This window comes from Pipra filicauda, unplaced genomic scaffold (assembly GCF_003945595.2).
Source record: "Pipra filicauda isolate LSUMZ 115617 unplaced genomic scaffold, ASM394559v2 scaffold217_size2002032_pilon, whole genome shotgun sequence".
Classification (NCBI taxonomy): domain Eukaryota; kingdom Metazoa; phylum Chordata; class Aves; order Passeriformes; family Pipridae; genus Pipra; species Pipra filicauda.
In genome coordinates, this window is record NW_024104329.1 from 320,284 (window position 1) to 340,164 (window position 19,881).

Below are 19,881 nucleotides of genomic sequence, written 5' to 3' on the forward strand. Positions count from 1 at the left end.
CTCACACTTGTTATTGTTAACTATCAGTACCTGCACTAGTGTGTATTCACAATTTCCATTGAAGCTGAACGTTTTGTCATCAAAGGTATTATAATGACCATCTCCATAAACAGCACAAGTGCCCAGACACTGATTTTTGGTACATTCCCACTTCCTATTCTTGCATACACTAGAAAAGAGAATAAAATATATTAATAATAGAACAACTCGCTGTTTTGAGTAGACATACCCCAGCAATCAGTGTTTGTTTGGCAACTCACCCCTGGTATATGTTATATTGATTATGAAGTTAAAGTAGTCTTTTACATTTTTCATGTAAAGAATTAAAACAAAGTTCTGTTCTTCTGCTACTCTGAATACATTAACTGCAAAATAAGATACTTAATGAACCCTGTAGTCCTAAATGTTTCTTCCCATTCTGTGCTTTGGCCATCTGATACAGATCAGAAGGCAACCTGGTCATGCTGTGTAATCCAAAACAAGAAGATCCATCAACTGATTAAATGTGCAATCCAAATCTTTCATCACTGCTGTACTAGTTTAAGATCTTTAGAAAGACAAATGAGGGAACCAGGAATGTTACTTCCACAGATGTATTTACCAGGTGTTACAGTCAGAGTTGATCTTTTCCCCAGGCTGATACATGGCTTCATTGTGAATGCAAGGACATTCATCTTCAGGAATACAACCACCATTTCCATCTAACACAAGCCCATTCGGGCACATGCAGCCAGATGTACATTGTGAGCTATACTGGAAAAGACAAGAGAAAGACATAATTTCAGAATGAAATAATCACATTAAGAAAAGGAAGATTAAATTATCATAAAATGTCTTTATATGTTCTTTTTGCTGCCCAGGTTAAATGGGAGAGAACTATAAAGTACTTCTAGGACAACAGAACAAAAAGGAAGTTATTAGCCAATGAATTAATAGAATATAAATCTGTTAAAGATACATGTTTTATGTATGCCAATCCTCATTGTTCTTGTGGAATCTGTGAAATTTAGAATACATTGGATCTTGCACTTTGTAGTGGGTGATTTGTGATTGAATGGACTTTTAAAAAGAAAAGTAAGTAAAATCTTTTTCTGGTTTGGTTGAGCTACACTGAAATTGTTTATCTGATATGATACTTATTTATGAAATGCCATGTGGCCACCAAGAACCTAGGTGGAGTAATATTATTAGATGTGCAAGAAGTTCACAAATGCAGCAGGATATGAGAAAGAATAATTTCTCCTAGACAGTTTTTAGCCACTAATTTTCTCCTACAGAAGTCAAATGTGTGATAGAGCCCTAGATTTTTCACTACTGGTTCCAGTTACCTGCAGTAGCTGAAGTAAGGTAAACACTAATCTCAAGATCTAATTTGGATGTTACTTTATTATATTTTGATCTAAGGGTCCCAGTGCTGATGCTTCTTAACATTGTTTTAGGCTTTTGCTATGAGAATAAAGTATCCGTGTTGTAGATGTTGAGTAGATCCAATGGATCAATTACTTTAGCAGTAAGAGCACAGACAAAGCATGGAAGCACCATTCAGCCATGACATACTTACACACTGCATATCCAGAGTCTGGCAACTTTTTTGACATTCTGCTCCAGTTTTTCCTGCAGTGATGTTTCTACAGTCAAAGTAGACCATGGGAGATTCACAGACTAAAGGAAGGAAAGTGAGAGTAGTAAATTCTTCGGAAATTCCCTATTTCAGTTAGTAGAAATTGTTGTCCCTATTCAATCTGTTGATTAGATACACTTCAGAGCACTGAATTCTCAGGAAAATAACACCACATTATTTCAGAAAAAAAAGTCTTTATGTAAAAAGAGGTCTTATGATTAATGTAGGCACATTCCTGCCTTTTATGATAACTATTGCACTATAACTAAATGAGAAATACTTCTATTAAAAATCCATTAAGAAGAATCAATTCTATGAACTATCCTCTGCAAAATCTGACAAAGAGAAAAAATAAGTGGAAGATTATTTTTACCTGGAGTTGGATTTGGTGCTCCAATGCAATTCAGTCTTCCCTGGACACAAGAGCTGTGAGAGAGGAAAAAACATATTCCAAAATGCTGTTTCGCGGTCTCAGGAAAAAATTTCCCTTAATAACACTACACGCGCTGCTTCCATATGATATCCATTATTGCTTAACAGGAAAATTCATAGGTTGTGATGAGTATACATCTCTGCTTGTTATTTACATTCTCATAAGATCTCTCCTTGCTGGTATTGTCATAAATTTATACTTGAAAAATTATGGAATTAAATAAAAAATGCCCATAAATATAGTTGCTCTATCCATCTAGAAATATCATAGAAACATGGATTGGAAAAGACCCTTAAGATGGAGTCCAACCAGCACTGCCAAGTCCACCACTAAACCATGTCCCTAAGTGCCACATCTGCATGTCTTTAAATACCTCCAGGGATGGTGACTCAACCACTTCCCTGGGCAGCCTGTTGCAATGCTTTACAGCTCTTTCATGGCAGAAATTTTTAACATCCAATCTCAAGCTCACCCATGTACCTTGAGGCCATTTCCTCATGTCCCCTATCACTTGTTACTTGGGAGAAGAGGCAGACCCCCACCTTGCTACAACCTCCTTTCAGATAGTTGTGCAGAGTGATAAGGTGCCCCAAGTCTCCTTGTCTCCAGGCTAAACTTCCCAGCTCCCCCAGCCGTGCCTTATAAGACTTGTGCTCCAGACCCTTCACCAGGTGTGTTGCCCTCTCTGGACTTACTCCACCACCTTAATGTCTTTCTTGCAGTGAGGGGTCCAAAACTGAACACAGGATTTGAGGTGCACTCTCACCAATGCCCAGTACAGATGGATGATCACTGCCTTAGTGTCAAACTACAGGTAGTCAACATCCACAACCTTTCCCTCATCCACTAAGTGGGTCACCTGGTCATAGAGGGAGGTCAGGTTGGGAAAACAGCACATGCCTTCCCTAAACCTATGCTAGCCGGGCCTGATCCCCAGGTTGTCCTGTATGTGTCACATGATGGCATTCAAGGGGATCTGTTCCATAATCTTCCTTAGCACCAAGGTCAGGTTGACAGGCCTGTAGTTCACCAGATCCTCCTTCTGGCCTTTATTGTAGGTGGGCAGCACATTTGCCAACCTCCAGTGAACTGGGACCTCACTGGTTAGCCAGGACTGCTGACAAATGATTGCAAGTGGCTCAGTGAGCACTTCCACCAGCTCCCTCAGTACCCTTGGATGGACCCCACAAGCATAGGTTTGTGTGTTTTTAAGTGATGTAAGAAGCCACTAATGATTTTACTTTTCATTGTACTGGCTTCATTCTGCTTCTGTCCCCATCTTGCAGCTCAGGGGAATATGTACCATTTGTAAAAGTTGAAAATGAAAGAACTTAAAGCTGAAGAAATTCAAGAGAAGAGCGCTGTATTGAAATTCAGGAGACAGGATGAAACCATCTTAAATGTAACAGATTTTAATGTGAAACTAGGTATGCTGCTATTGCTTGAATGTTTTTCAAAAGATTCACTTACCATACTTGCCCATTTTCATGGACAACTTCTCCAAATGGTATGGGAGATCCTCTGTAGTAGCAGGGGCATTCAGTAGCAGGCACACATTTGCCACTCTCATCCATGTAGGTTCCGTTTATGCAGGTGCAGCCGTCAACTGGGACAAACTTAATGTTGCATGTGACATCAGGCTCACTCAGAGACCGACAAGTGGGTGGACAGGAAGAGATGGTATAGCTGTAGCTTAGGGATTTGGGACATGAGGTGGTGTATTTTGCTTGAGAGAGGAAAATAAAATAGCTCGTTAATTCTAGATGGTAAATTCTCATGGGAAAAAAACCAACATAGGCATAGAAATAACATGTAAACAATACTGTGCACATCTGCTTATGTTGCATCTTTCATGTAAATGTATTTCTGAATACTTCCAGAGTTAGATCTGAAAAGCTACTGTACATGTAGAGTAACTGATGCCTGCAAAGAAGAAAATAATTTTTCAAATGAAGGTTCAGAAATCTCCATTTGGTGTTGCCATTCATTGCCAAGACTCCTAAACTCCTTGAAGTATGAGACAAGATGTCTCCCTGAATGTCTTCTGGTGTGCTGAAAACAGACAGGCTGGATGAGCAGAACCTTGCATGCAGCTTCAAAGACCTCTCATTTGCAAGTGGTATTATAAGTACTGTTATGCTAATATGCCACATTTTCTCTACAATAACTTTTGACAAAGCTGTAGTGCAACTCAAAGTTCAGAAACAGGTGGAGGCACTTTCATAACAGCAGTCCCTTTCCCAGTCAAACTATGTCTCCCATCTGTTCTTCACTCTTGCTAGCAATGGATTGATTCTAAGGGGACAGCAGAGAATCACTTCCAGGAGTGCACTTAACAAAATTCCTTCCTCAACAGTTACTAATTTGTCTAGAAATGAGTAGAAAATAATCTCTGATCAGCAGTTTTTATTGATGTGTGTTCTTAGGAAATGGGGTAGTTAAGAGTACTTACTGCAGACATCAGTCCTCCATCCCTGCAGCTGGATTCCTTTTGCAGCACAAGCTCTCACATAGGAAGACAGGGCTGCACACAGACAGTCCTCACTATTTTCACAGTTACATGTGTCAAACATGCAGTTCTAAGAATGGAGAGAAAAATAAAGTCTCGGCACTGCTAATATGATCAATCTAAAAAAACAATGAACATTATCTTTCCGGTCTTACTCCCTAATCCTTCTTCAGATATGCTTACTCATAGACGCCAGTAACATAGCTTTTATCACTGTCTAGTCTTTGTCTAAGTTTCCTGGCAGGAGAGAATGCAGGTAATGGAAGTTCAGTTCGTGTCTGCAGTTATTACTAGGAAATAGTGGTCTTCAAGTCTGTTATACATTTAACAGCTTCATGGTCCCCTGAAACACATTCATGGATATGCTGCACAATAGCATACAAAGCTCTATTCACAGCATGCAGTTCAGACACATCCTTTCACTGGTGTATGTACCTGGATGACTTCTAATGAGAAGAAAGATTTGCAACATATTGATAACAGAATTATGACTATTAAGTAATGGGCATTCTGTGCCAAGTGGCTATTAATGAGACACCAGGCTGATGAGATGACAATTCACTGATACACAAACAAGCATTTGACATGCGTTTACATAGGCTTTCTGCTGTAAGTGTAAAACCTTCCAGGACTAAATACCTGCCTTTTCATTTGCAAACAGGTCAGGATCTTGAAGCCAAGACTGACAATTGAAATAAGGTAATGTTACAACACAAACAGAAACACATGTTGAAAGAAGAAAGTGCTGCAGTACAGAAATTAAGATATAGGCATTGCATAAGACATGTCTGGAACAGTCCTTTTCTGGTAGCTAGTTGTAATGATTCCATTTCTATTGTTTCTAAAGGGAAAAACAATCTAACAAAGTACCGTGTGGTAAACAGCGGGATTCACTGCATAGTGGCAATCAGCAAAAGGTCCTGTGCTGTTAGTTAGCAGTCCACACCAATACTGAGCGTATTTTTCTGTGAAAAGAAGAAACAATACAAATGCACATTACTCTTTGTATTTCATTAGTCACAAAGCCACACTGCCCTGGTCTATGAAGCCAGTTCTGACACTTTGTTAAATTTCTCCTTCTTTGTCTTTTTTTTTTTTTCTCTCAGCTTGTGGTCTAAGGTTCCTATAACCAAAGAAGAGGACTTGCTGAAGGGGATGAATAAAAGGTTTGACCTTACAGTTTTCTTCAGCTGTGTTTCTCTGGATCTTCTTTTATTTTGTTACTTATCTTCAGTGCTTTCATTTTTGAATATTTGTTTCTGATTTCAGATGCATGTTTTTACCAAATATGTAAATCTTTATTTTTTATCTTTGCTTTCCAACTGATGTGTTTTCCTTAGGGATGAGCAAACAGAAGAAAAAAGCAAACTAGAAAAAATTCTAAGAAGCACGCACCATTATCAATGCTGAGTGCACAAGGGTTTTCAAAACTCTGCTGGATATTGGGGCATGAAGCCTGAGTTTTCCATGTATTAGCAAATGCTGTTGCTGTTCCTTCAATTATTCCACTTATGACCTTGAAGTCATCAGTTTGGATATTATTGAAGTTTCCACAGAGACCTGTTGAAAAGCAGTGAGAAGTTTAAACTGCTCATATTACACAAAAGGCATTAATCAAGATGTTCTTATTTCATTCACTTACCACAAGTCTGATCTTTGAAAATAGGATCCAGTCGCACAAACACTTGCATTATAGGTATGAACTGGATTTCAAGGTGGACCCCAGAGTTTGTCTGCATGATCATGAAGAATGATGAAGGTCTGAACATGGTGACATTAGCTACACATGAAAAACAAAATGATCACTCTCAGGATGAGGTCAAATGCTGAAAACCTGACACTGTTCTTCTTGAATTTCTATCACAATTGTTGCAAATTCTGAGGTGAAATAAAGCCAATCTTTATGAAAATTAATCAGAGATATAAATCAAAATTTATTGTTCAAAATCTACTTGCAGCTACCAAGTTATTAGCTTTATTTCCTTCCAGAACATAAGCCATTAGAGATTACTACTTCAAAGAGAATAAGTAGGAAAAACTGTATGACACTGAGAGTTAAAAAGAATATTTCTGTTTCTAAGCTGGTACAGAATACATTGGAGCCCTCACTCTGCTGGAGCAGGAAAACAAGGAGATCTGGGGGTCAGAGATATCGCATGGAATCATTAGTTACTGAAACGAAGCAAAATTCAGATTTCTTTCTAAGCAAGTGTGAGCACAGGGGTAGTAGTTAAAAAAAAGAGGTAAGAGAGGTAAAAAGATGTCTTCTGCATTCAATTTTGGGCAGTAAGAAATAAGTAAACCTGAGAGTGATCAAATCAGGAGACTGTAAATGCTGTTTACTACTATTTAAACTCTTGCCTATGCTTGTACTGTCTCTCATTTCTTTATGACACCAGACATTTCACTTTATTTCAAAAGCACTTGTATCATTCACTGTTGTAGAGAAAAAAATACCTGCTGACATGGGCAGCTGGGTGTAGATTGAGTTCACAAACACACTACGATCAGGTCTGACCTCAATGACCTATTAAGGAAGGGGAAAAAAGGCAACTGTGTGAATCAGACTGGTTTGGGTTGGGAAGGACCTTTAAAGTTCTTCTAGTTCTAACCTCCCTGCTATGGGCGGGACACCTTCCATTAGACCAGGTTGCTCAAAGCCCCATCCAACCTGGTCTTGAATACTTCCACAGATGGGACATCCACAACTTCTCTGGGAAACCTGTTCCAGTTTTCCACCATCCCTGTGAGGAATTTCTTCCTTATATCTAATTAAACCTGCCCTCTTTCAGTTTGAAGCCACTCCCAAAAAATCACAAAGTGATTGTTCTATGTGCCCTAGTAAGAAGTCCCTCTCCAGCTTTCTTGTAGGCCCCCTTTAGGGACTGGAAGGTGCTCTAAGATCTCCCCAGAGCCTTCTCCTCCCCAGGCTGAACAACTCCAGCTCTCTCAGCTTGTCCTCATAGGAGATGGTCTCCAGCCCTCTGATTGTCTTTGTGGCCCTCCTCTGGACCCGTTACAACACGTCCATGTTATTCTTAGGCTGGGAGCCCCAGAGCTGGATGCACCACCCCAGATGGGGTCTCACCATAGTGGAGTCAAGGGGCAGATCACCTTCCTTGACCTAGTGGCCACACTGCTTTTAATGCAGCCCAGGCTGGCTTTCTGGGCTGCCAACCATGTGTGAAGAATAACTATAATCCAAAGAGTAATAATGGTGATATTAATTAAACAGATATTCAATAAAAAAGGTAGGTCTTTGTGATTTCACCTCCTCCCTGTTTCTACCTTGTCCCTTTACTAATTTTCCCTGCTGCAAAAGAATAACTTTTAAAGTGATTTTCTCAGTTTTTTAGGGGATTGCATCATCTTGTTTTCTTTGAACACATCTTAGTTATGAATTACACCCCTTACTGTTGTAATTGTAGTTACTAACCTTAAAACTCGTGGTTTTTTTCTATCTAACTAGGAGAGAAAATAGCTTTTTTCTGCTTTGTGAGTACAATGTGTTTCTTAATGAAATTCCACAAAGCCAAATTTATGGCTGATCTGATTTTCATAACAAAATCAGTTTCTTTTCACTTGATTAAAATTAATATGTAGTCATTGTATATGTTGAACATTTGACAAAGAAATGCAGCTCCCTGACTGATTAAGACCTAGTTACTTTTCTCTCCATATTTTTAATAAGCTTATTTTGCATTCTTACAGTTTGTCCTTTATTCATGTTGAGGGTCACGGTCTTTAAGCATGTCTCAGTGTCTGTTAGGCCACATTTGCGTAGGTCTACCAGGATGGTGAATGTTTCATCTTTGCAGTCCTGAAAAAAAATGCCAGCAGTTATTTCACGGAAGTCGAATTACAGTTGCTTTCCCTGTAAAAACTTCTCTCAACTCTGAGAAAATATTTCTGTTTCTGAAGAAGATACACACTCTCACAAATCCCTGACCCTCTTTGGCTGAAGATTCAATTTTGCCCTGTTGTAATGACTAGGAACAAGAAAACTAGAATCTGTATTTTATTGATTATACCCATATGGATATCAAGATGGTTATCTGTATTCATATTTGGTGTTTTTATTCATGCCAACTTCTGATGTTTGATTCAATTCTACTGTAACTCTCATCTTTCTGTAGCCGCTATCTATACTAGACAAAAATTTCAGATAAAACATGTCTCAGGTGAACAGTAACATACAACATTTTATTTCATTTTACTGAACTGTGCAGGTGAGGAAAAAGGAAAGCAAAAAAATGGAAAAAGCCCCTAAAAGATCAAAATATTTCACACAGGCCTGTAATTAAATATTTTAATTATCATTAACTTCTGATTTTTCTACTTCCTTTAGAAATGTTCAAAACCAAAATTAAATGTATCAGGTAACTTGAACTGATTTTCTCTATTTGAACGTCACAGAAATGAAACAAATTTTGGTTTAAAATCTTAAATTTAATTTTTTTAAGAACCGTTGGTGTAATTTTTCAGACTGATACCATCTGGCCAAATGCCATATAATAGAGTAACATGACAAAAATTATGGAACTCAGTAAGAAAGCTGGATTAATCATACTGAAGAATGTATACTAAGCAATTCTTTAAAAAGACAATGTTCTTCAATTACTCTATCACAGAACTGGAAATTTTCCAGTGAACACTGTATATAGTTGCATGACATCCTACTAGTTAAATGATGATTGTCACTTGAATGGCAGCATAGTAAACATCTGGCTAAGTGGTAGGTAATTTAATGTCTGTGTCAAAAGCGCTAAGTTGCAGAAGTGTTGATTGAGATCACGTTTTTTTTCTATAAGTGTAAGAGGCTTTATGACCTACTAATGTCTGAGTCCCACCTTAGAAAGGACGTAGGTGCAGTCTCCGTGGTGATCATAACGTTTTTTATCATATGTGGAAATGTGTGAACCTCCTTCTACTGAACATATTCCTGGGCATGACATGTCTTGGCAGCTCCACTGGCCTCCATTGCAGGTACTGGAAGAATAAAGTTAGCTGAAATCAGTAACAGTGGCCCAGAGTAACAGTGGTGTTAGGTTCAGCTGGTTTGCTATTGCTTTTCCCTTCAGGCTGTAGTTTGACACATAGTGAATCTAGACTTAAGACTTTCCAAAACATTGTGAACTTGTGATGGAATGACTCTGGTAACCATTCCCCTTGCTTATTTAATTGTTTACTATCTTTGGACAGGTGAACTTTCCAAAACAGGTATTGAATAAATAATTGTTTGGTTTTTTTCAGCTAACATAAAGCACAATGACAAATTGAAATATCTTTTGTGGGTTTTTTTGTTTTCTTTTCTTTTTTTTTTATATAATTGTATCATAAACTGATAAATAAGGAAATGTAATTTCACATTTACTCCTGATGCAGGTCGTGTCTGTCTTCTAAGGTGATGTGATAGTGCACAGGTACAAGATTAATAATTGTGAAATGGCGGTTATATTATGTCATCCCTTGCTTTCTCCAGAGAAGATAAATATTTGCCAATACATTAATGACTGCAACTTCATTCCTCTTCGAGAAATCCAAATGTTTGAACAAAATAAACAAAGAGGAAGCATTTTAATTGACTGATGAGAAATCTAAACATTGTAAATCCTTGCTTTGATCACCATGAGTTAGAGTGCAAAGCAAGTTATGGCTGTTGCTAAATAAAACAAACAATGTTTTTAGGGGTATTTTGGAACTGTAGTGGTCAGTTAAATACATATGTCAATTACCAGTGATGCAATGGCATATAATAAACTATTAAACTCATTAAATTTATGAGAGGAAATAGTGAGTTAGAAAAGCAACAAAGGTTACCAGGTCTGGCACGGCTCTGAAAAAGAAGCTCCTGTAGCGTAGGTGTTGCCATTGTAAATACAGGAGCACTGCTGCTGGGGAATGCAGCCAGAATTGTTGATGTCATCAAATACAGTCCCTAGATTAAAAAAAAAAAAGGACAAAACCTTGATGAATTTCCTATACACCTGTTTGTTTATTACAAATCCTTAATATCATCTTAGAGGCAGATCTGCAGCTATTGTGAATGGATATACCAATGCTGAGGACAGCATGTCAGTTTGCTCAGTGAAGGATTTGGCTTTTGTATTCTTAAATTCCACCTGCTCTGAAAGAGGGACTTATTGTAGCACAGGTGGCTGGTTGAAAGACTTGTCTTGATCTGTTTGCTGTTCTTTTTTCCTGCTTTCTAAATATTGCACATGTATTGGCAATTAATTCAGGTATCTTTTCTCAGCTGAGACATGACAAATGCTTTTCACTTGCAGCTGTGAAAAATGCAAATACATGAGATTTAAAGCCCACATGGAACCTGCCCAAATCCTACAGGTAAGCTATTGTTCTTTGAGATCAGAGATGTATTTTAGAACTTGCCTGGGGGGCAGAAACAACCATCAATACAGTGTTCTTCACAAAACTGAGATCGTTCAGGATTCGTGCATGTATCAGCACAGGGGGAGTTGCACTCCTCGTACTGCATGTTGTAAGGACACTTCTTGGCTGAAATTTAAAAAGGAAGAAAGATTGATGTTTTTTCAGTCAAAAGTATTTCTAGTTCACTATATATGTAAATATATATATCCATTTAAGGTTTCCAGCTAGATAAAAAAGCGCACCAAACTGCAGATTGACTACCAGCTCTCAAAATTTGCAAGTTTAATCACCTAGATCCATATTTTACTGTTGAGATGTGCATTCCATGAGTAGTGCAGAACTGGCTCAGTGACTGGATTTGTAGGGACAGCGAGGTAATGACCCCAGAAAGTCAGCAAGGTCTGTCTTTCTACTGAAGGCTCCCTTCCCACAAACACCTGTATTGCTCGCGAAATGTAAGATTTAATTCCTAAAACTTTAGCATATTTTCATTTTCTGATACCATCCTCTGGGCAAGTACTACCTTACGGGCTTTTGTTTTGGAGCAAATGCAGGTGACAGTATAAACAGCTACCCTGCAATAATCAAGTATGTGTTTAAATCAGTGCAAACTCCTCACTACCAAGCAAGAGGAGATAAATAAGTGCTTAACCAGCTAAACACCTGTGAAGACCCAATCAGTTAATAATGGAGAACAAGAAATGCTGTAGCCACCATGAGAAAAGGAGAGAAACATGAATAAAAGCAAGCAAGCAAGTAAGCTTGTCTCATTTTTTATTCTTGTTTCTCCTTTATTTGCTTCATTTACTGTCCCATTTAATTAAATTACACTTCAACTTCCATTAGTATCCATGTAAGTGTTTATAGTATTTAATCCAGTGTGCATTAAAATCCTTAGCTTTTTTAAGTCTTCATGCTGGAACTTGTACATCAGAATCCTCTGAAGAATACCATCTTGAATGGCCTGTAACTTTTCAGGCATCCTCAGCATCATTTGAGAGCTTGTTGTTTGTTAGTTACCGAGTATGAAGTAAGGCTGTCTCCAGTGATACTTACAGCACAGTTTTGAGGTTCTCCAGTTCAGGGGCTGCCCACCAGCATGAGCACACTGCCGGGAGTATTCAGCAAAGGTGTCACAAATACATGAGGCATTTTTAGATTCTTCAGAGCGGCACAAGTCATCTTGGCAAGCTGTAATGTACTCTCTAACATCAACAAGGTCATTACATTCTGCAAATGCAGAGCTGGTCAATGTTTTCTGGCATATGTCATCCTTTGGAGAAAAAAAAAGTAAAGAACATCCAGTAAATGCAAAGAAGCTTTTTTTTTTTTGCATTTTTACTTTATGTAATTATTATTTAATAGAATCTTATAGCCCTCTTTAAGTTACGGTCACCTGAGGGCTTTTCCTGTTGACCTGTCTGAAACTGTAGAAGGGAACAGATAAATTTGAAAGAAAAATACAAGAATAGTAAAAAGATCCTTACAAGATTATCAGAGCAATTAGATGGCAGGGTAGAAGTGGGGTCTTCACAGTGTTCTGTTGGCCCATCCATTTTGTGCATATTTCCAAATTGCAAGGCAGACATCCTAATATCTGTAGAAAAGAAGTTTAATAATGGAGGTTGGGGGGTTTTGTTCAGTGCAACTGCCTGTTATTTTTTTCTTCTCTAAAGAATTCAGCTCAAGACTGGACAAGGCAGTTAGTTCCCTTAAGTCTTTTAATGTGATCATCACCTCTTCCAAAGGAAGCACTGACTCAATTTACCTTGCACAGCACCCTGGAAAAAGTAAACATTAGAAAACAATTCTCAGCCTACTATGTCTAGATGCACACCAAGATTTTTACTAGAAAAATAACAAACTCTTTCCAGATTATATTGAGTCCATGTAGGGAAGAGAAAAAAAATCTAAATAGGGTTTTGAAAAACAGAGACTGGTGTAAGACAAGGTTTAGGAAAACGCTCAAACTGGGGATTGTTTAAAAAGATAAAGATAAGATTTTACAAAGATTATGCATTTCAGCAGGGAAATGTGGATATACCAATTTTAAGACAGAACTGAAACAAGAAATGTACTGTTTACAAAATTCAATTGCCTTTTGTTTTATTGAATATATTTCTGTATTATTTATCTTATTAGTGAAAATCTCAATCATTTTTATGGAGTTAGCTAATTAGATATACCAAAATGGTGTACAACAATGGCATGCAAGAAACATGCAATCAGTTGTTAGCACCAGTACTATATTTACACTTAAAGTATTAAATCACATGCTCTGATCTCTGTACTACATATCTTTAAACAGAGATTGAATCATATGTTCTGAGTAAACAATTTAACAGGATAGGAAAGAGGAATGCTGATGATGTCAGAGATAAAATAATAAAAAACAAAAAAAGCATGTTGGAGACCCCTGCAAGCCAATTTTTTTTGTTTAAAAAACTTACTGTTTGAAAAGAACTCATTGTAAATTGGAAGGCCATTGAAGTCCCCGCAAAGTCCACAAGTCTGATTGGCATATTTCTCATTCAATTCCAGCTAAAATGACGGATAGTAAGTTCATAGAAGTTAGTATAAACATTCTAAAATATATTCAAGACCGCAGAAAAGACTTGCACCTGCTGCCTCTAAGCATTTTTTGTCAGATCTGTGGTATTTTATTTAGCAGCTTAATTCAAACCTGGAGGATAGAATAAAGAGCTGGCCTGGATTTGACCTTCGAGGTGGAGTCTAAGCTATTGATGCTATTGACACAGACTTAAGTTTTCACTGTAGTAGCTATACTGCTCTCAGCCTCTTTCTATTAATTCTTCAGGAAGAAAATCAAATCCTCAGCAAAAATGAAGACCTAGGAGAGTGAAATTCTGCTAGAAATATATATATATTTGAAAGGGTAATTAGGCCCTATAATAATACCAATAGCTAATTATATAATGAAAGGGATTTTTCATCCTATTTTACTCAGACATCTGCTATCCACTAGGTATAAATCCATGTAATTTTCTTTAGGACTACTTGGATGCAAGCCTATCTTTACTAGGAAATAATTGCTCAACAGTATGAGAGAAGAAGGCAGTAGTAACCCTCTAAAGAGATAAGGACTGGCCTAATCAAAGATTAGCTCTAATCTCTGAAGGTGTAGAGAGGTCCAGGAATAGTTCTTACCAGGATGCTGTCATCTTCATTCCATAATAACACAACACCGATTTTGCTGCCAACTTTCACGTAAATGCTGCTTTTCTCTATCGTAATGCCAGATTGACTATATGGCAGCTGAACTCTGGGAAAAGGCAGAAAAAATGCTAGTTAATTTCTGATCCAGATGTTTAATAAGCTTGTGGTATCCAGCATCTGTAGGATTCTAAAATAATGTCTTTTTTTTTTTTTGGAAAAGCAATTGAAAAATAAGATGGTCCAACATAAAATATAGATCTAAATTTGGATCAACTTCTCAGGATTTTTCATCCAAATTTTATTTTTGAGGTTATATTTCAAGGAAAGATTCATTTTCTGTGGTAGGAATTTATAGCATTTTATTTGTTATTTATATTGGTAAAATTGTCAGATTTATTGAAGAACACATAATTGTTTCTTCCCAGATACACCAAAGTACTTGGTAAGTTTGAAAAAAAGTCTGTGGTTACCAAACAAGTGTTAAGAATAAACTTACCTGTTGCTGTTGATCATGACAGCACCCTTTGTTAGTTCAGCAACTACACCTTCAAGCTTCATGGTGATATGGTTGATTGTTGGAGCATTTGCCACCACTTCACGCCTAATCTGGATGTTGAAGTCCTCATAGGGAGTGTTGCAATGGGAGGCAAAAACATAATTACAGAGCCCAGGGAAATCGAATATGTCTCCATCAAAGGTCTTGAAGTGGAAGTTGCCCCAAGTGCTGCATACACGGCCATTGTGAGCAGGATTTGAGGCTGTGAATTAAAACTAGATGTTAAAGAATGGCTTAAAATTCCCAGCATTAGCATGGTGAAAATCAGCTTCTCCCAGGCTTCATTTGTATATTGAACAGTTTTTGCCTGCCTACCTCCATTTGTAATTTTCTACCTATCCATTATAATACTTTGTATTCCTTCATCCATCACCTTATATCTGTTGCTCCTATGCCCCATAAATGGTTATCGTTATGTTCAGTTAGATCTTAATTAGTTACCCACATTTCAGCTAAGACTACAGTTTAGTATTATGTTTCTTAATCACCCTGTTTCTCCTCTTAACTATCAATGACTCGCTTTACCAGTGTCTTTCCCCCTTTGTATTAGATTCTCTGTCTATATCCCCTAAAACTGAACATTAGCTGAATACATTCCTTTCCTTTACTTACGTGTTACTATTAGATTTGTCAGCATTGATGGGATGATGTTCAACTTGGCTGAAACTGTGAGAGAAGCTAGGAAAAAAAAAAGAAAGAAAACAAAAACTAGTACAATAATACCAAAATTTGCAACTAGGTTAGACCTAGAAAGGACTAGACAGTTAATATGCCAGATCCAATGAGACAATGTTATGCCTGTTTTATTTTCCACAGGCCATGGGTCAGGTTAAAAGTGCATACTAAAATTCAAACTCAGAATAGTTAAATCATAAGATATTGCTTTCAGCTGTGATGATCTGCATTTTCTACATTTTAATTTTGACTCTTTTACAAAACTCTGTGTTGCATTAGGAAGGCAGAAATTCACAGCTCTGCATATTGGAGTGCTTCAGACACACTGAACAATACAAAGGGCTAAGCTGTACAAAATTAGCATCCTATTGTAGAAAAGTGTAGTTGTCTTCTTATTACACCTCCTCTTTCTAAGGACGGAATAAAAACCTTAATTATCACATTTGCTCTTTGTTTTATATTTTTCTGTTAGGGGGCTGAAAACCCTTTGAAATGACCAGAAATTGGTTGTACAGGATGGTCACAAATCATTACATGGTGAAAATCAATGATGATAGACTTTTTGATTTCCCAACATCAGCCACTGATTTTACAGCAGACTAAAGTGGTCTCATTTCCTTGTTTATAAGGAACCAAACATCCTGCATATATATTCCACTTTGATTTTTATATATACATGTTCATGCACATATGCATACAGCCTCTACAAACACACATCTGTTTTCTTAGTTAACTATGATTATACAAATATAACCATACTCCATGTGTGTGTAGTAGTTGGTGTATAATAAATCTACTACTATTCTTAGAGAGAGAGAGAGAGAGGGGCTTGTTAATACATATTTCTCTTTATTTGACACTACTGACAATACGCTAAGAAGTTTTTTTTAGGCATTTTTAGTATTTAGTATAGATGTAGGAAATAAGTACAAATATACAATATAAATACACGTACCGTTTTGGTTTTGTAGAAGACCCCCAGAGAATTTGCCTCCTATTTGGATTCCAATCTGACCTCCTGTGAAAAAATTGTAAAAAGCATATTAAGAGTAATGTCCTGTATCTGAACTCCTAAAGCAAATCATTTAGACCCAAATACATCTCTGTAAAATGAAGGGGAGAGTCAATTATCACATCAGAAAAAATGAAACAGGCTCAAATAAGATGGTTCAAACTCACTTTTCTCTGCAGAAAACCTTACAGCATCATACTGTAAGTCTATTTGACCAAGGGTTCTTGCTACCCCTCCTGAGGCAAAGACTTTTGAGAGATGACAAACTCTGACCTGAATGCTTTGAAGTCTAGAAAAAGACTGACTCTGACCTCCCGGATTGGTGCTCTAAGCTCTTGTATTTTATGAGTAAATATGGCAGGCATTTTCTGTAAAAGTTGAAGGGCTACAACTTTATTTTGTGAAGGATTGAATACAGTCAGCATGCGATAACTGTGCTTGGAACATATTGACTAACATGTACCTACAACCTGCCAACTCTAAATCCTCACAGGATTTAAGCGATGAAATGACTAATATCTGAATCCTTATCTGGATTATGTGAATGAGCACTGTAGGTGTCTAGAGAATTTCTCAGTCAAAGCTTGTGTAATTTAGCCCTAAATTAAGCCTTTTTTCTCCTTATACAATGGGCGAGAAGAGTTGCTTGACTTAGAACTGGATCCATAAGAACCATATCACTGAACTGGAAGTCAAATCTGTGGAAGAGGGGGAAGTACCATAAACCCCAGTTGCCTTTGGTGCTTACCTTCCTTGCTGAGCATTTTCTCCACTGAAGAACCTCAGCCCATGTACCTCTATGAAAGCTGAACTATTATCTTTGCCTTTAAAAGGAGTGGATCAGGAGCACCTTTTTTAAAAAAATTATTTTTCTAATATAACTTCATCAACAATGTAAGCAGATTTAGTGTTTGATCCCAGAGCTGAGGAAGAATGCCTGCTTGAAGGAATTCAAGCCCCCACTCCAAAAGAGGACTCCAAGAGACTTCTGGCTTTGGAAGAGAGGGTTCTGGGCAGCCCCACCATAGCTGAAGTTGTTGCAGTGTCTGCAGTTTCTTTCAGCTCTAGGCTTTTAATTCTTTTCTCTTTAACTTTCTGTGTGACCGCTAGTGACGTACAGAGAAGTAACGCAGGACAGAGCTTAACCATTTGCCATTTCTTGCTCGGTTTTGTGTATCATAGATAATAACAGTAAGTAAAGGCATTCATAGCATTATAATTGATACTTATCAGGTGAGAGAAATACCTCTTTAAGTCTCAATAGGACAAAGTTTGCTCTCACACAACACATCTCTAAGAATCTCAGCAGGTATAGAATTATAGAGGGTTTGTTTATTCTAGCGTGGGAACCTTTGTAACAGAACAAAACAGTATATACATATATTTTGGTCTGTTAATTTTTCTCAAGGAAAGGCTTTTGTATACTTAGCAAATACATAATTCCCAAGGAAATTCTAGCTGCATTGGTTTATTCAGCAATTACACAATGTCATGTTGTTGACTATTATAAAAATAAGTGTCTCTCAGTTGTAAGAATAGTTAAGATAATTTACTATTTGATAATTTAGAAACTAACGTAATTATTAAGAATATTTGGATGCATCTTGATAAGCCTATATTCAGCTGCCAATCCACATATGCAATTATTGTTATGATCAATTTATAGAAGTTAATATAAAGGCAGACACAAAATGTTTGAGGAGATGGCATGGGATAGGACCAGTATTCTTTAGTCAGGACATTGGACAATATTTTCAGTGGGTGTGATTCAAATAAAGAGGTGTTTGCTGGACACTGTCTAACCATCACTCATTTTTCAAAGCAGCTTAGCAGCTTAGCACTGCACAGGAGAAATAACTTTCTTGTTCAATGAATGGCTGAAGATACTTTTGACTGACATTGCATAACTCTAAATATAAGTTTATACTCTATATGACTGTTGTATTTTCAAGTACAATACAAATCAACTTGCCGGTATTTTAGCATTTATTGCACAAACTATAAAGCAGCCTAAAATTATACTTGCACTTCTCAATGTTTTGAAAATTATATGCAAGATAAATTTACATAGGCACTCTGCAGATTTAAAAATGTTAGCTGACAGGGCAGAAATTACTGTACATGAATGGGACTGACTTGTCAAGCTTGTACTCATGCAAGTATTTTCAATTTGAATGATTCCATTGATTTAACAGGATTACCCATGTTAGTAAAAACTGCCAAGACCAGCCCTGATGGATATAATATTGACAGGAGAAAACAAAACCATACAAAATGATGGACTGTATGTGTCAGATAAATCTCCCCGTCCTGCTCATACTCAATATCTGTAATTTATATATAAATATAAAGGCACGATTAGTTACTAAAAATCCTTGCCATATGAATATTTATTCCTAGTCTCTTTTGCAAAAGAAGTTACAAGAAACCTTGAGGAATCTGGTATTACCCCCTGGTAGGTGATAAAATACTGGAAAAGATTGACTAGTGGTCTAATCTAGCAACTGAAAAATGCAGTGTTTTAGATTTAAAAAAACCCCATAACATTCATAACAAATCCTAATAAAAAATGCAACAGGAATAAAATGCTTTTGTAAGGCACAAGTGATACTGAAAACCCGACATTTTAAGACATGAATAATGGTTCTTTTGGATTTGATCTTCAAGGCTACTTTCCAAACATAGTTAAATACAGAAGTTTGAGGCAATAATAAATTAACTCAGTCCAGTTAATAGACAGACATTAAATGTTCAATGAAAACATATAAAGAAATCTTGTTTAAATGCCACCATCTGTTAAATGAATCAATGTGTACAGTTGTTTAAAATATATTACCAGATCTGAACAGAGTATTTTTTCTTTTCCCAGTAAAAAAGACAACTTACCTATCTGATGGACAAAGCACAGTGCTAACAGGAAAGCCCATTCTGGTAACGACATCCTCCTGCCAAACCCCATCTTGAGTGGAGTTTGGCACAAGGATGTTGGGTCTAAAGTTGATCAGGACCAGTAGTTCACCTGTGCTTTGTCATTCTTATATAGTAGGTGACTTTGGCTTCAGTCCCAGATTGATTCAGAGAGTGTAGAAAGGTGGGGTTTGGGGGATTTTAGCAAATGAACAGGTAAACAGAGGATGCTCTTCCTTCCTCAGAAACTGGCCAATGGTATTTGCATTTTGGGAGGAGTAAATACATTTACGTACGCATACTTTGTTAAGGTTCGTTCTAATAAAGAAACATAACATGATCTCAAATAAAACACAACTCCTCCTCCACACATAGCAGGTCCTGGAGCAAATTTAATTTGGTGTTGCTTTACAGTTACGCAGATGGCATGCAAGTAACTGTTCTAAGTTTTTCAGCACTATAATGGATGCCAGGGATCGTTGGCAAAAACCCCCACCAATTTCTGAAGTCTGAGGAGGTGTGGAGTATTTCATATGTGGGGACGCAGCATTAAGAAGTCACTCTGTGCTTATTGGGGCAGCTAATCTTGTAAAAAGAA

At 37.2% G+C, this 19,881-nt stretch overlaps 1 protein-coding gene across 1 annotated transcript in view; it reads right to left on the bottom strand.

Annotated features, from left to right (window-relative positions):
• The window catches only part of LOC113989510 (mucin-5B-like), a gene marked incomplete at its 3' end in the record, with an annotated part of 30,416 nt that extends 11,099 nt beyond the window's left edge, over positions 1-19,317 (bottom strand). Inside the window, exons 1-22 of the mRNA XM_027724173.2 lie at positions 19,263-19,317; positions 16,320-16,382; positions 15,302-15,367; positions 14,630-14,891; positions 14,125-14,239; positions 13,407-13,497; positions 12,444-12,553; positions 12,013-12,229; positions 10,957-11,082; positions 10,384-10,501; positions 9,414-9,552; positions 8,273-8,383; positions 7,021-7,090; positions 6,206-6,343; positions 5,959-6,123; positions 5,434-5,528; positions 4,507-4,633; positions 3,525-3,780; positions 1,995-2,047; positions 1,562-1,662; positions 602-753; positions 31-169 (exon numbers count right to left, since the gene is read on the bottom strand). Coding sequence (XP_027579974.2) covers positions 31-169; positions 602-753; positions 1,562-1,662; positions 1,995-2,047; positions 3,525-3,780; positions 4,507-4,633; positions 5,434-5,528; positions 5,959-6,123; positions 6,206-6,343; positions 7,021-7,090; positions 8,273-8,383; positions 9,414-9,552; positions 10,384-10,501; positions 10,957-11,082; positions 12,013-12,229; positions 12,444-12,553; positions 13,407-13,497; positions 14,125-14,239; positions 14,630-14,891; positions 15,302-15,367; positions 16,320-16,382; positions 19,263-19,317 — 2,769 coding nt within the window. The remainder of the gene's footprint in view (positions 1-30; positions 170-601; positions 754-1,561; positions 1,663-1,994; positions 2,048-3,524; positions 3,781-4,506; positions 4,634-5,433; positions 5,529-5,958; positions 6,124-6,205; positions 6,344-7,020; positions 7,091-8,272; positions 8,384-9,413; positions 9,553-10,383; positions 10,502-10,956; positions 11,083-12,012; positions 12,230-12,443; positions 12,554-13,406; positions 13,498-14,124; positions 14,240-14,629; positions 14,892-15,301; positions 15,368-16,319; positions 16,383-19,262) is intronic.
• Positions 19,318-19,881: the final 564 nt, after the last annotated feature.